This window comes from Schistocerca cancellata, chromosome 8 (genome assembly GCF_023864275.1).
Source record: "Schistocerca cancellata isolate TAMUIC-IGC-003103 chromosome 8, iqSchCanc2.1, whole genome shotgun sequence".
Taxonomy (NCBI): domain Eukaryota; kingdom Metazoa; phylum Arthropoda; class Insecta; order Orthoptera; family Acrididae; genus Schistocerca; species Schistocerca cancellata.
The window spans coordinates 443,346,590-443,362,902 of NC_064633.1; the positions used below are offsets into that span (position 1 = coordinate 443,346,590).

A 16,313-nucleotide genomic window follows, 5' to 3' on the forward strand; every position below is an offset into this window, starting at 1 on the left:
TCTACAAAATAAGGCCACTTTTTACCTTAGTCCATATATTCGTAGACCCTGAACTTCACAAAATAAAATGAACCATCGAAACTGGCAGCGCTCAGACCAAGTGCTGTCACTTCTTCAGCCACTTTCGTAGATGTTTGAAATTCTCCTCTATGAAAAAGAAAACAGTGACAGAAAAAGAATGGTGAATACTATTTCTGTTTCGTTGCTTATACTGTGTTGTACAAGTGGGCCTAAATAAATCTATTAAGTTTATAAGTAAATGTTTGTCTGCCCTAGCTTAGGTAGGGGGTTTTCACAAGTGATTCTGTCCACACAGCTTAGAAGGAAAAGAGGGCGGCTGATATACCAACAGAACTTTCCCTCCAGTTTTCAGATAGTGTGAACTGGGGAAAGGGGAACCTCTGCTGGATGATGCGTGGGAATGAAATGGCATACGTGACGTGTTGCATGTACTCTTTTGAGTGAAATTGTAGTGCATCTGGGCTTGGCATCAAATTTTCTGACGTATTTACAGAGGTAAAGCACTTCCTACGTGGAAACATTTTTGTACACACAGTTAGGCTGAAAGAAAGAATAGGCGCAATAATTCTAAGACGTCGGATTCGTGACAATGAAACATCTACTCTGCGTACGAGATGTAGGGGTACTATTATTCATTGTGTGGAGTAGTAACAAAGTGCGTTCTACCCATAAACCAAATTCCGATCCTCTCCCAAGGCTTTATCATGTAATGTGTAATGAACTGTTTGTAGAACTAAAGTTCACACTTCAATTACTGTTCGTAACGAATCTAGATATTACTTGTATGTGTGTACCGCTGGCAGTCGAGCAAATGACTTTGTTACCTAACTGCTATGCTATACATCGATCACTGAAAGCATGGACCGGCAAAGCATACATACAATCCAACGTCAGAAAGCGTAGGGAGAAAGCTCTGGGCTCGTACACTATGTGCTCAAAAGTATCCAGACACCCCAAAAACATACGTTTTTCATATTAGGTTATAACACTTCCGTCTGCTGCTGCTATACCATAACCTTAAAGTTGGATGCAGGTCGTGGAATAAAACTGTCTTGTTAAAGCAGTTATGGTATAAAGACACAGAGCAGTGTCACCCTCTGAAAGGAATTTTGTTATGTTGACCGTGATATACCTAACGGAAGTGAAAGTCAGAATTAAGTAAATAATTAAACAGTAATAAACAATATTTAACCTATTCACACTGTTCAAAGAATAAAGAAAACGGTCGCCAGCCTAATTAGGCATGAGAATTATTAACATTCCTGTTCAAGAAACAGATATGAGTAACTTTAATGGACAAACACAACCTATACTTTATCATCAGAGAGTGCAATGAACTCTGTCACTAGCAGATGTCGACGTTAAAGAAAGTGCTAACAGTTATAGGAGAACAAGACTATTTGCATAAGGACAACAGATAACGAAACACACTATTACCTTGAGGACTTAGTCAGACTGAATGGTCTCAATAATGTTACTATTAATATTGACTGCAGAATCGTAAATTGGACATAGGTTCAATATTACTTTTCAAACATATTCACAGCAAAGTTAGTTATTGTGCATAGCTTAAGTCTTTCAATACTAAACACCTTTCTACTTAGAATGAAAATTAAATGGAATTCACTAACAGACTACTTCTCACTGTCTTTTGAAGAAAGAAGTTACTGTTTTCATAGATAGTAATCTTTATATTAATCATTATCTAGCATGAGTACAATAGACAAACTATTGATCCTGTTACACCATTAATATGCACTTTTAATACACAAGAGGAACCCAATATTGTACAGATCACTCGGTAAGCATTTTTGACATGGGAAGGACCCAAAGTAGTTGTGTGACTAGGGATACAAAAATCAAGGTAGGTATAATGGTTCGAGTATAAGTTACCTTATACACTCCTGGAAATTGAAATAAGAACACCGTGAATTCATTGTCCCAGGAAGGGGAAACTTTATTGACACATTCCTGGGGTCAGATACATCACATGATCACACTGACAGAACCACAGGCACATAGACACAGGCAACAGAGCATGCACAATGTCGGCACTAGTACAGTGTATATCCACCTTTCGCAGCAATGCAGGCTGCTATTCTCCCATGGAGACGATCGTAGAGATGCTGGATGTAGTCCTGTGGAACGGCTTGCCATGCCATTTCCACCTGGCACCTCAGTTGGACCAGCGTTCGTGCTGGACGTGCAGACCGCGTGAGACGACGCTTCATCCAGTCCCAAACATGCTCAATGGGGAACAGATCCGGAGATCTTGCTGGCCAGGGTAGTTGACTTACACCTTCTAGAGCACGTTGGGTGGCACGGGATACATGCGGACGTGCATTGTCCTGTTGGAACAGCAAGTTCCCTTGCCGGTCTAGGAATGGTAGAACGATGGGTTCGATGACGGTTTGGATGTACCGTGCACTATTCAGTGTCCCCTCGACGATCACCAGTGGCGTACGGCCAATGTAGGAGATCGCTCCCCACACCATGATGCCGGGTGTTGGCCCTGTGTGCCTCGGTCGTATGCAGTCCTGATTGTGGCGCTCACCTGCACGGCGCCAAACACGCATACGACCATCATTGGCACCAAGGCAGAAGCGACTCTCATCGCTGAAGACGACACGTCTCCATTCGTCCCTCCATTCACGCCTGTCGCGGCACCACTGGAGGCGGGCTGCACGATGTTGGGGCGTGAGCGGAAGACGGCCTAACGGTGTGCGGGACCGTAGCCCAGCTTCATGGAGACGGTTGCGAATGGTCCTCGCCGGTACCCCAGGAGCAACAGTATCCCTAATTTGCTGGGAAGTGGCGGTGCGGTGCGGTCCCCTACGGCACTGCGTAGGATCCTACGGTCTTGCCGTGCATCCGTGCGTCGCTGCGGTCCGGTCCCAGGTCGACGGGCACGTGCACCTTCCGCCGACCACTGGCGACAACATCGATGTACTGTGGAGACCTCACGCCCCACGTGTTGAGCAATTCGGCGGTACGTCCACCCGGCCTCCCGCATGCCCACTACACGCCCTCGCTCAAAGTCCGTCAACTGCACATACGGTTCACGTCCACGCTGTCGCGGCATGCTACCAGTGTTAAAGACTGCGATGGAGCTCCGTATGCCACGGCAAACTGGCTGACACTGACGGCGGCGGTGCACAAATGCTGCGCAACTAGCGCCATTCGACGGCCAACACCGCGGTTCCTGGTGTGTACGCTGTGCCGTGCGTGTGATCATTGCTTGTACAGCCCTCTCGCAGTGTCCGCAGCAAGTATGGTGGGTCTGACACACCGGTGTCAATGTGTTCTTTTTTCCATTTCCAGGAGTGTATTTACGCGCACTAAAACATCCAGTGAGCTGATCCTTCACTTCACATATTTACAATTCCTTGGTTCCTTTTTCAGTGATTGCACAACGTGGTGGCGAGTGCATGTCGGTGGATGGATTAGCTGGTGGAAATGCTGGACCCTGTCATTTCTTAGTGGCGATAATAGGAACAAATTCCAGAATAGTTCCAGCTCTTTATGCGTCCATCCGATACATTGGAAAGTGGCACGAAAACCCTCTCTCGGCAACAGCACAATACACAACTTTTACATGAGCAGTTGACAGTTTGGTAGCTCGTCTCCGACTGACTCTCAATTCCACCTTTTCTACCTAGGCCAACCACAATTTGCGCGCTCTGCATGCTTCCGTTCCCGAGGGGAACCACAACATCTTTTACATACAAAATAACTAAGAACCCTAAGTGAGGATCAGCAATTACATAAAAACAGCCAAACATATTAATTAAAAAAGAACATTTGCACGTATTGGTATTCCTACAAAAAATTATTTAAACAAAATTACAATTATATACATTAAGTTTTGTTCCATCCAAATGACACAAGGATTTTAAATGATAGATACACTACATTGCATAGAATCAAACCATGACATCAAAGTTATTTACACAGAAAAGAATAACCACTCTCATGGTATCGATTCAATCCAACAACATTTACAGAAACTCAACGATGTAACATTAATTAAAACAAAAAGGCAAAGTAAATCAGTAGAGCATTAGAGCTATGGTGTTACAAGGTGCATGTGCTTCCACCTATGGCGAGGTACTCCATATCAGCGACATCGTGAAAGAGCATAATGGGGCACTCCACGGAACTCAACGACTTTGAACGTCGTCATGTGATTGGGTGTCACTTGCGTCTTACGTGTGTACGCGAAATTTCTACACTCTTAAACATCCAGTGTGATATCGAAGTGGAAACGTGGAGGAACACGTACAGCACAAAAGCGTACAAGCCAACCTCGTCTGTTGACTGACAGAGACCGTCGACAGTTGAAGAGGGTCGTAATGTGTAATAGGAAGACACCTATCCAGATCATCACACAGGAATTCCAAATTGCATCACGATCTACTGCAAGCACTATGACAGTTAGGCAGGAGGTGAAAAAATTGGATTTCATGGTCGGGCGGTTGCTCACAAGCCACACATCACACCGGTAAATGCCAAACGACGACTCGCTTGGTGTAAGGAGCGTGAACATTGGACGACTGAACAGTGGAGAAACGTTGTGCGGAGTGACGAATCACGGTACACAATGTGCCGAACCAATGGTAGGGTGTGCGTATGGCGAATGCCCGACGAACGTCATCTGCCATCGTGTAGTGCGAACAGTAAAATTCGGAGGCTGTGATGTTAAGTTGTGATCGTGTTTATTCATGGAGGGGTCTTGCACCGCATGTTTTTTTTTTGCGTGGCACTATCACAGCACAGGCCTACATTGATGTTTTAAGCACCTTCTTGCTTTCCACTGTCGAAGAATAACTGGGGATGGCGATTGCATCTTTCAACATGATCGAGCACCTGTTCATAATACACGGCCTGTGACGGAGTGGTTACACGACAATAACATCCCTGTAATGGACTGGCATACACAGAGTCTTGACCTGAATCCTATAGAACACTTTTGGGATGTTTTGGAATGCCAACTTCGTGCCAGGCCTCACCGACCGACATCGATACCTTTTCTCAGTGTAGCGCTCCGTGAAGAATGGGCTGCCATTTCCCAAGAAACTTTCCAGCACCTCACTGAACGTATGTCTGCGAGAGTGGAAGCTGTCATCAAGGCTAAGGGTGGGCCATCACCACATTGAATTCCAGCATTACCGGTGGAGGGCGCCACGAACTTGCAAGTCATTTTCAGGCAGATGTCCGGATACTTTTGATCACATAGTGTATATCAGACTCCCTGCTTTCAGGACTTGCCACATTACGATTCATTGGTATAGGAACTTTCAAATTGCAAAAGGATTTAAGTAGGGATGCTATTTATCTCCTACATCGTTTAAAATATACGTCCAGAAAACCTTACACTAGTAGAGTATGGAGCGTGCGGTTATGGGCATTCAGATAATTAAGGACCAATGTAAGCACACCTCGTTCTTCGCAAATGATCAGACAGTGGTGACCAATGACGAGGATGATACCTGCATTATGCTAAGAAAATTATTAGAAGAATATGATAAGTGTGAATTGAAAATAAATTTACAAAATACTTAATCTCTATCCAGTGGGCAAAATGTTACAAACGTTGCAGTAGATGCCCAGCACACCAAGGCATGTAAGAAATTACAATATTTGTTTAGCATCTTATCGAAGGACAGGAGCAGTAACTGGGAAATTTAGCTACCAGCTGCCCACCAAGCTAAAGCGTGCGCTATGGTCTCTTAGATAAGTTGGAAAGTACGGAAAACTCTCTGTAGAAGTATTGTACAGTGTGACTGCTCCAACTTAATGGATGCGAATGCTGGAGGTTACTGGAAAAAATAAAAAAAATTAGAGTTATGCAAACGGAATATCTTATAAGATCGTGTAGAATATTTCGATGAGAGCAAGCAAATAAAGCTGTTAGGGAAATGACCCACACTCAAGAAGCGTCACAGAACAGAAGAAAGGCGGCTCGCATGATGTGGATAGACAATGCGACATGCACATAAGAGACGGCCAAAGAAGGTCTCGATGTGTCGTCCATAGGAAACAAGGAGAAGAGGAAGATCAAATATTGTCTGTTTGGATGGAGTAAAGGAGACTATGAGGAAAGGAGAAATGAAAGCGAAGCATAAGGAGATAGAAACATGTAGCGACAAATATGCTGCGGTGACAGCTGTAGGAACCCCACAGGACAGAGAGAGGGAGAAAATGGTTTCTTTAAAGCGAACACTGTCAATTTCCTTCTCCACCTTTCTCCATACCACGCTTGCGTTCCGTCTTTGGTGACCAAGACGTCTACGGGGCCTTCAACGCCTAACATTACCTCCATACATCTCGATATAAATAGAAATGGAGGTTTCGGATGCATGTATGTGAATGTACACACTGTACCTGAAACAATAAAATAATAATCTGTAACATTTTCCCATCTTCTTTCTAAATTAATATTAGACTCATTTCACATGTTGCATAGGTCACTGGGCGCTATATGATATTTGGTGATAAAAATCGCCTGTTGAAATATTTTTATTTTCTCGGTGACCAGTTCCGACAGAATTTCGCTGTCATTTTCGGATCTTCTGGAAATAATGTTACTGTGCATGACTCTCACAGCCATAACGAGAACACGCTCCATTTGTAAAATCTTTTCTGTTGGACCGTAGCTATAACGGCTCCACGGACGAACTCTCCTTCGGTGCACATTGTTGGTGCTACCGACTTTTTATTTATTTTGTTTTACGTATTTAGCAAGCAAAAGTGGGGCTTTTGTTTTATATACGAGTGTGCTCTGTATACGGTCGTGCGATTCAGGCACAGTAAAGTTATTTCCAGAAGATTTGAAAAAGACAGCTAGACTGTCGAAACCGGTCATTGAGGAAATAAAAGTATTTCAACTCACGATCTTGGCTGCAACAATTCTTATTTAGACGCGTTTCAGTCATTCTGTCACGGGTGGTTCAGATTTCATGTGATCACACAAAATGAAGTCTAAACACGTCGTTTTATCGTGATCCCTGAGTTGTTTTTTGCACAGTGTCTTTGTTGAGAAAGCTGTTGCGAAGACTAGTATTTAGGTTACCAGCGGAAGAACCCAGCTTTGCCCAGGTGTTTATTCATAGCTGCGCATCCACGCCCGTAACACTCAGCGTCAGACCTTGTGCTTAATGTTTAACGTCCGCAGCTCGTGGTCGTGTGGTAGCGTTCTCGCTTCCCACGCCCGGGTTCCCGGGTTCGATTCCCGGCGGGGTTACGGATTTTCTCTGCCTCGTGATGACTGGGTGTTGTGTGCTGTCCTTAGGTTAGTTAGGTTTAAGTAGTTCTAAGTTCTAGGGGACTGATGACCATAGATGTTAAGTCCCATAGTGCTCAGAGCCATTTGAACCAATGTTTAACAACGTCACATCTCCTGAACTGTGTGTCGTATATTGATATAATTTTGTACATTCATTCAGCGTTATATGTGGATCCTGTCTGAAAAATATATGGATAATAGGAATTAGCAACAAATAAGTAATAAATTTAAACGTCATGCACGATGCGCCAGTTTTTCCAGCATCTCATTGCTTATGACGTCATATCTCCTGAACCATGTGTCGTACAATGGTACAATATTGTAGGTACCTTCAGCGGCATATTACCTGCGAAATTCATAGCGGAAAGGGTTAGTAGCAAAGAAGTAATAAATTTAAACGTCACACATGATGCGGCAGTTCTTCACGCATCTCATTGTTTATTGAAATTATATCTCCGGAACTTTTATGCCTTACTGCACTTATATAATTCGTGAATGCAATTAGTAGTAAAGAAGTAATAAATTGTAGTGCCACATCACATTCGGTACTTTTTCCTGCATGAACAGCGGAAAAGTAGTAAGTGACAAACATCTTTCCTTTCATCATTTTGCACGGGTTGTCAACGAGAAAAAATTTCGTAAGTGTTTGAAATTCTGTGTAAAGTTTGTTGCAAGTCGCCGAGTGCTAACATTCTCAAATAGTGGCTGAATAAAGTCTGGAAATTCACAGGTCGCGGACTATGCTTCTTTTCACCCACACCTGCCTGACAGGCAGGTCGTTCATAACAGCACAGCTATAGTTGCTTGACAGCCTCTGTAAGTAAAAGGTAATGTCCCGACTGTCTCACTGACTCATCATTGCCCACCCCAAACCGCTAAGGCTAGAAACTTGAAATTTGAATACGGTGTTGATCTTATACTGTAGTCGTCGTTGAAGAAGGGATTTTTCGAAACTCCGCCGCTAAGACGGTAAAATAAGATGTCAAAGGTTATTTGAAAAATGTCACTATTAAGGCAATTTTGAATCAGCATGTTTCGAAATTTAACCCGCATGGGGGTGAAATATTGGGTGAAAGATTTTAGGAAATAAATCATTATTAAACAACCGCTAAAGTACTTTCTAAGCTGCATCAATGAAAGTTGGTATTTGACTTGTCGGTTACAAATTCAAAGACACATGTTTCAGCGTTTTTGTGAATTCAATCCCTGAGGGAGTGAAAAAAGAGATGAAATGTTTTGTGAAATATTTCGTTGTGAACGCATTTCAAAGCTAAATCCATGAAATTTTCCATTTTACTTCTCGGTTAGAAATGAAAAATAGATGTTTCATTGTTATTTGAAATTAACCGCTTCCCGAATAAAATGGGAGATGAAAATATTTGTGGATGTATTTCATTATACAAGAATTTTTGAAGTTAAATCTATGAAAATTTGTACTTGGTTTCTTTGTTAGAAACAAAAAAGGTATGCATGTCACTGTTTTTGGAAATTCAACCCCTAATGGGATGAAATAGGAGGCTGAAATGTTTTATGAAAATATTTCATTTAGAAAACGATTTTAAAGCTAAACCTATGAAAATTAGTATTTGACTTCTCCGTTAGAAATGAAATACGTGTTTCGGTGTTTATGGAAAATCAGCTTCTATGGGGGTAAAATAGAGAGAGAAAATTGTTAAGAAAATATTTCATTATATTAAAAAAATTTTGAAGCTAAATCTATGAAATTTTGTATTTCACTTCTCGGTTAGATATAAAGGAATGTATATTACGGAGCGAGTGTTTTAAGGAAATATCACCATAAGGACACAAAAGGCATGATTGAGGAAAACCTTTGACTCCAGCTAACTGAATCGCTTTTTTGTCAGAAGTACTTCTGGAAAAGGTCATTCTTCTATGGCCTTAATTAGCTTGAACAGCTTAGTAAGGCGTTGCAATTTGTGAACAACTTAAAAATCTGATTGAAGAAAAACAAAAAAATCTGTGCAGATCATACAGACTACACGAGCAAAGCAGCATGCGCTAAGCTAGTAAGGTATAGTGTACCAAGTTTTGCTGGAATCATTCCAGTGGTTTAGGTGGAGATATGGAACACACACACACACACACACACACACACACACACATTCACACACACACACACACACACACACACACACACACACATTTGAATGGATTTAATGCACTCGGTATAAAGTCTTGCACTTCATCGTTATACATTCCACTCAATAAATAACACTATTTTGCTACCTTTTTCCATTACTCTACCCTCATCACCGTCTTACCATCTCTTCCCCACTTCCCCTACATATCTCTCTCGCTTCCTTCCGCTTATCTCATTAGCAGAGTTTGGAAGTTTGACACTACAATTCATTGGACGTTTTAACAGCGTTTCCTTTTAAGAGCAGTGGAACTTTATCGTCATCTAAAAAGCGTCTCGTTAACTGCAACGGAAACGACTGGTTTGTTTCCATTCGTGGAAATCGAACGGAGGGCAAAGACTCTGAGTCAACGACGTTGCGACACCTGCTACAGACGTCTCGTCAGCGGCGGGGACTGATGACCGCGTAATGGACAGGCCGTCTGCGAGCAGATAAAAGCGGCGGCGGCAGCGTCCCCCCGTTAGGGTTTCCACAGCCACCATGAAGGCGTCGCTGCTGCCGTTGCTGGTCGCCGTGGCCGCTGTCGCGTCCACAGTCCTCGCAGACAACCCGGACGACCTGCCGCACTTCGGCACACAAGACGACATCTCGCCGCTGCTCCACAACAAGGAGCTCGTGCAGGCGCAGATCAACTGCGTCCTCCACAACGGACACTGCGACAAGCTCGGCATCAAGCTGAAGAGTGAGTACAGCGCGGTCAGCCGACCTTCGAGTCAACTACTTGACAAGTTAGCTGAAGTCGTGGGACTTGTTTAGAGACTTTTAGGAACCCAGACAAGCTTTCTTGTAACGTATTTCCTCCCTAAATGTTCAAGTGGCAATATAGAAGACATGCTGGTTATCGCTTGCTTGGGATATCAGTTTCATATTATTTATAGTTGTTGTTGTGGTCTTCAGTCCAGAGACTGGGTTGATGCAGCTCTCCATGATACTCTATCCTGTGCAAGCTTCTTCATCTCTTAGTACCTACTGCAACATACATCCTTCTGAATCTGTTTAGGCCGACCGCTGTGACCGAGCAGTTCTAGCCGTTTCAGTCTTTAACCGCGCGACCACTACGTTCGCAGGTTCGAATCCTGCCTCGGGCATGGATGTGAGTGATGTCCTTAGGTTAGTTAGGTTTAAGTAGTTCTAAGTTCTAGGGGACCGATGACCTCAGATGTTAAGTCCCATAGTGCTCAGAGCCATTTAAACACTTTTTTTAAATCTATTTAGTGTATCCATCTCTTGGACTCCTTCTGCGATTTTTACCCTCCACGCTGCCCTCCAGTACTAAATTGGTGACCCCTTGATGCCTCAGGATATGCCCTACCAACCGATGCCTTCTTCTAGTCAAGCTCTGCCACAAATTTCTCTTCTCTCCAATTCCATTCAACACCTCCTCATTAGTTATGTTATCTACATCTAATCTTCAACATTCTTCTGTAGCACCAAATTTCGAAAGCCTCTATTCTCTTCTTGTCTCAACTATTTACCGTCCACGTTTCACTTCCATACATGGCTACACTCCATACAAATACTTTCAGAAACGACTTCTTGACACTTAAATCTATACTCGATGTTAACAAATTTCTCTTCTTCAGAAACGCTTTCCTTGCCATCGCCAGTATACATTATATATCCTCTCTACTTCGAGCATCATCAATTATTTTGCTCCCTAAATAGTAAGACTCATTTACTACTTTAAGCGTCTCATTTACTAATCTAATTCCCGCAGTATCACCCGATTTAATTCGACTACATTCCATTATCCTAGATTTGCTTTTGTTGGTGTTCATCTTCTATCCTCCTTTCAAGACACTGTCCCTTCCGTTCAGCTGCTCTTCCAGGTCCTTTGCTGTCTCTGACAGAATTACAATGCCATTGGCGAACTTCAAAGTTTTTATTTCTTCTCCATGGATTTTAATTCCTACATCGAATTTTTCTTTTGTTTCCTTTACTGCTTGCTCAATATATAGAGCGAATAACATCGGGGACAGGCTACAACCCTGTCTCACTCCCTTCCCAACCACTGCTTGTCTTTCATACCCCTCGACTCTTATAACTGCCATCTGGTTTCTGTACAAATTGTAGATAGCCTTTCGCTCCCTGTATTTTACCCCGGCCACCTTCAGAATTTGAAAGAGAGTATTCCAGTCAACATTGTCAAAAGCTTTCTCTAGCTTTTCTTAATCTATTTTCTAAGATACGTCGTAGGGTCACTACTACCTCAGGGTGCCTCTCGTGTTCCAACATTTCTACGGAATCTAACTGATCTTCCCCGAGGTCGGCTTCTACCAGTTTTTCCATTCGTCTGTAAAGAATTCGTGTTAGTATTTTGCAGCCGTGGCTTATTAAAGTGATAGTTCAGTAATTTTCACATCTGTCGGCACCTGCTTTCCTTGCGATTGAATTATTATATTCTTCTTGAAGTCTGAGGGTATTTCGCCTTATAGTAAGCACTATAATTTTAAAAACTTGACAAAATCTTTAACCCAATTCACGACAAACTCTTCAGATTTTATGTCTAGGACCAACTAAGAGGGCGTTCAATAAGTAATGCAAGACCTAGTACCTGAAGGCAGGTTGCTTTTGTTCAGGATTCCAGTACACCATATTTATCCCCACTCTTGTGGCTACAAAACCCTATTTTTCAGCACAATCTCCGCGCATATCAGCACTGTATGGTGGCTTCTCGAGTGCCTCCCACTTGAGTTGGTTTAACTTCAGTGTTACGACATCTGTGACAAGGGGCGTGCGTTGTTACAAACTTGGAGCACCATTCAACAACAGTGGTTTCCGACAGGGATGCTGCCCCACATGCATTTATCATTTTACGATAGCTGTCAGCCGATATTTGTCCTTCGGTTGCCAAGAAACGAATAACAGTATTTTGGTCCTGTTGGGGCGCATTTGATAATAACGTCGCCCTAGTTCACGTTTCCGCATTTATCGCACGAATATCGGAAAGACACGAATGCCATACTAGTCAGTGCTTAGATATCCGCGTCAAGTCGTGCTACGTTGCATATTTGCTGCAGCAACGTTCTCAGACGGAAACTTTGGATCGTCCCTTATATTTAAAGTTGTTTGCCGGCCGCGGTGGTCTAGCGGTTCTGGCGCTGCAGTCCGGAACCGCGGGACTGCTACGGTCGCAGGTTCGAATCCTGCCTCGGGCATGGGTGTGTGTGATGTCCTTAGGTTGGTTAGGTTTAAGTAGTTCTAAGTTCTAGGGGACTTATGACCTAAGATGTTGAGTCCCATAGTGCTCAGAGCCATTTAAAGTTGTTTGTATCTTCCAGAATATTCGTCACACTTCCCAAGCAGTAAAACGAGCTCTTTAACCTTCGTGTTGCCCTCTTTCCCGCACATTCAGTATCCCCAGCTAATTCAGTCTGATAAATATCACCATCTTAAGGAGTATTCCAGTACAGAACTCCTTTATAAGCCATCCACAGAGCTCCACAGTCCAACACATGAATTCAAGTTGTCAATTCCTCTACTTGCACTTGGCTGTACACACTCATACAACAAAGCAAGTAGGTATTTGACAATTTCTGATAAAACACTGCCTTACCGCAAACTTTGGTACATCAAGTGGACACCATATCCAAAATTATTAAACCTCTTTGACCTTAAAAAAAATGGTTCAAATGGTTCTGAGCACTATGGGACTCAACTCCTGAGGTCATTAGTCCCCTAGAACTTAGAACTAGTTAAACCTAACTAACCTAAGGACATCACAAACATCCATGCCCGAGGCAGGATTCGAACCTGCGACCGTAGCGGTCTTGCGGTTCCAGACTGCAGCGCCTTTAACCGCACGGCCACTTCGGCCGGCCTTTGACCTTAAAAAATCGTGGCGAAGCTGTAGCATTCAACCAGAGGTGCCCGATTCGAATCCTCTCCAAGAGAAAGGTTTTGGGCGAAAAATTCGAGATACGAGTCTATAGTTCTTGGTTATGTGATTATACTGCAACATTTTTAATTTGATTTCGAGCCCACTTGCAATGTTTTAATTAGTGAGGAAGTAATCTTTTGTTCACGAAGATGTACCCACTGAACAGAAACAACTAACTAGGAGGATATCAATGCCGTTTCCATGAATGTTACACAAGCAGCTGACAACTGAAATAAATCTGCATTAAAAGCGTAGTCTTCATATGTAGAGCTCTGGACAAAACACCGGCTACCAAAACACAACGCTACTGCAACAATATCAGTTTCTTGCATTAGATAAGCCTTTTGGTACAAGTTTTTGATTAGCTATTTTCATCCTCTTTTCCACTTTGGATGTAGCTATGAAGTGATAGCTTTCTACTGCGCCGTTAGGCTACAAATAACGCTTTTCCACAAGGGAAATTGCTGTTTATTATTATCAGTTTCCCCTCACGTCCTTCTGATAGGGAGAAGATGTTTTTCCTATTCCAGCAACATCTTCGTGCGTACATACAGGGAGTCTTTACCATTGACCTTGCATCTTGGAGGCGGAGGGCTAACATTCCCGACGGGTCGTCCAGATTTAGGTTTTCATCGTTTTCCTGAATATATCTGTATTAATGTGAATGCCGTGATGCTTCCTTTGAAATGGGTACTTCTGACTCCATTCTCCATTCTTTCCCTCTGCAACTTGGGCTCCGTTTCTAACGATCTCTTTGTCGTCTTCCCTTGAGAGCGAATAATGCGAACTACAACAGTTAACATAGGTCACGAAAGAAGTAAGATGTCACATCAATAACATCTTCAGCCTTGTATATTTCCAATATCATTTTATTTTTGTTACCAGTTTGGCGTTGGACTACGGTCCTAATTTTGGTTGCAAATAGATAAAGATTTCTACTTAAAAAAGCAATAATGAATCTCCTTCTGTTATTAGTACTTCAATCGATAATTAGAACAAAATTAAAAAAATCGGAGAAAATTACTTTTCAGCGCGCCCTCTTAATTACATATTAACAATTCTCGGATTTTTCCAGTTTCTTGTAGTGGGACACCTTGCTTCTTTGTCAACTTTCATAGTTATAGATCAACGGGAAATACCCTACAGGTTTTGATGGGTTTGCGAGTACCGAAATATGTGATATAAATGGTCGCATCTTTCGATCGCATTGACTTGCAAGGTTATATGTGTAGGGACCTTAGACCTTAGCATATGGTACAAATTTAAAATTCATAGCTCGACCCGTTCCTGAAAAGAATGGGTTTTAACAGACGGACAGACAGGGACAGAGGGACAACAAAGTGATCCAGTGAGGATCCCATTTTTTCCGATTAAGGTACGGAACCTTAAAAACGTGAAATAGTGAAGCATATATGCAGCTGTCCTAAAGGTAAATACGAAGAGATCCAAAATGGCAAGGGATGATGAAAGAAGATTAATGGATACGGCACGAGGTTGGTTTAATATTTTGTGGAATTCAGGAAAATAATCTAAAATTTGATGGGCGCTGTACACTGTGTGTGTGTCCTCACTCAATTAAGGATACGTCTACTTGGAGATGGGAGGGTGCCACCTCATTAACAAAGGAACCGGTGCAAGGAAGACGAGTGAAGAATATTGGGGAAAAGTTGGGGGGAATGATAACACTGCGCATCCTAACACAGGGATCCAGCGAATTAGAAAATTCTGTGAAATAATCTTCTTCCTTAATGTAAGCTCAGATGTTTGTAAGTTTTATAACAGATATACTTACATATTGTGTATATGTTGCAGAAGCGATTCCTGAAGTCATAACCAACAAATGCCGCAAATGCTCACCACGGCAGAAGGCCAACGCGGAGAAATTGAAGAATTTCCTGCTGAAGCACCACCCTGGCGTGTGGGAGGCGGTCATCCGGAAGTACACGAAGAGGGGCGCCCACTGACGGGGATGCGTCGCTGCCCACGCCACGGCACAAGTGGCGACGCCTCGCGTATAAGAACTATGCCGATCCGGTGTGCCAGCTTCAGGAAACTGGAGTTTACGACCCATAAGGGACTAACACGAGTTGTCTTAACGACTTTGTAACTGCTCTAGCGGGATATGACGTAAAGAAAGTATTATGATAAAACTGAGCAATGTACTGCATTATGATTTAACTTTGTGCACAGAAATCATCATTACGCCATATTATTAAATGTTACCAAGTAACGTATTTATTGTTTCTTTTAATAATATCCTTTCCACAACTAAAATGGTTTTTCGCTGCAAATAAGACAGTAACGTATAACATTTACTGATTTTCCTAATCTGAACGGGATCTGCATTCATAAGTCACCATTAATGGCGGATGCACTTTTACTTCTCAAACGGGTTTTAACTTCTCTTTTATGTAAGGTGCTGGAACACACGGAAAATGATTCCAGTGTCTGAGCAAATATTCTGTTAAGGGGCTCCGGAAAGGCTCAAAATCATGAAAAGTTCAATTTTTACTTTTTTGCGTTTTCTGAATCTGCAGACTATTACCTTTTAATAGATATATCAGTTATTCAATTCCGAAGACTACAACTATTTTTAAATTTTTTTTGAAATGTGTTCTACGTGGGCGTGACTCACTGTGGCGCTGTTAAACTGCTGTCAAATAGTGTTATTATTAACGTCCGTGTTCATCAGGTACATTTTAGTGATGTGAGATAAAGTATGTGTTGTGGCTAACCTATTTTCAGAGACTTAGCAGCACCTGAACTGTTGAAAAAGTGTATTCACGGAAAAACTCAAAACCCCAATGAAAGTGTAAATAGTGTTATATGGTCGAGAATCCCCAAGACTGTATTTGTTGGAATAGAAACACTTCACGTTGGTGTGTATGATGCTGTTGCGACTTTCAATGATGGCAGCATTGGAAGGTGCAAGGTATTTAGAAATATGGGAATGAAGATAGGTTCTAAC

The 16,313-nt window shown here is 42.4% G+C and overlaps 1 protein-coding gene across 1 annotated transcript; it reads left to right on the forward strand.

The window, feature by feature from the left end:
* Positions 1-9,945: 9,945 nt before the first annotated feature.
* Positions 9,946-15,309, forward strand: LOC126095620 (ejaculatory bulb-specific protein 3-like). The gene is made up of 2 exons (XM_049910386.1): positions 9,946-10,147; positions 15,158-15,309. Exons 1-2 carry the CDS (start codon positions 9,946-9,948, stop codon positions 15,307-15,309), a joined length of 354 nt encoding a protein of 117 aa, XP_049766343.1.
* The last annotated feature ends 1,004 nt before the right edge of the window (positions 15,310-16,313 follow it).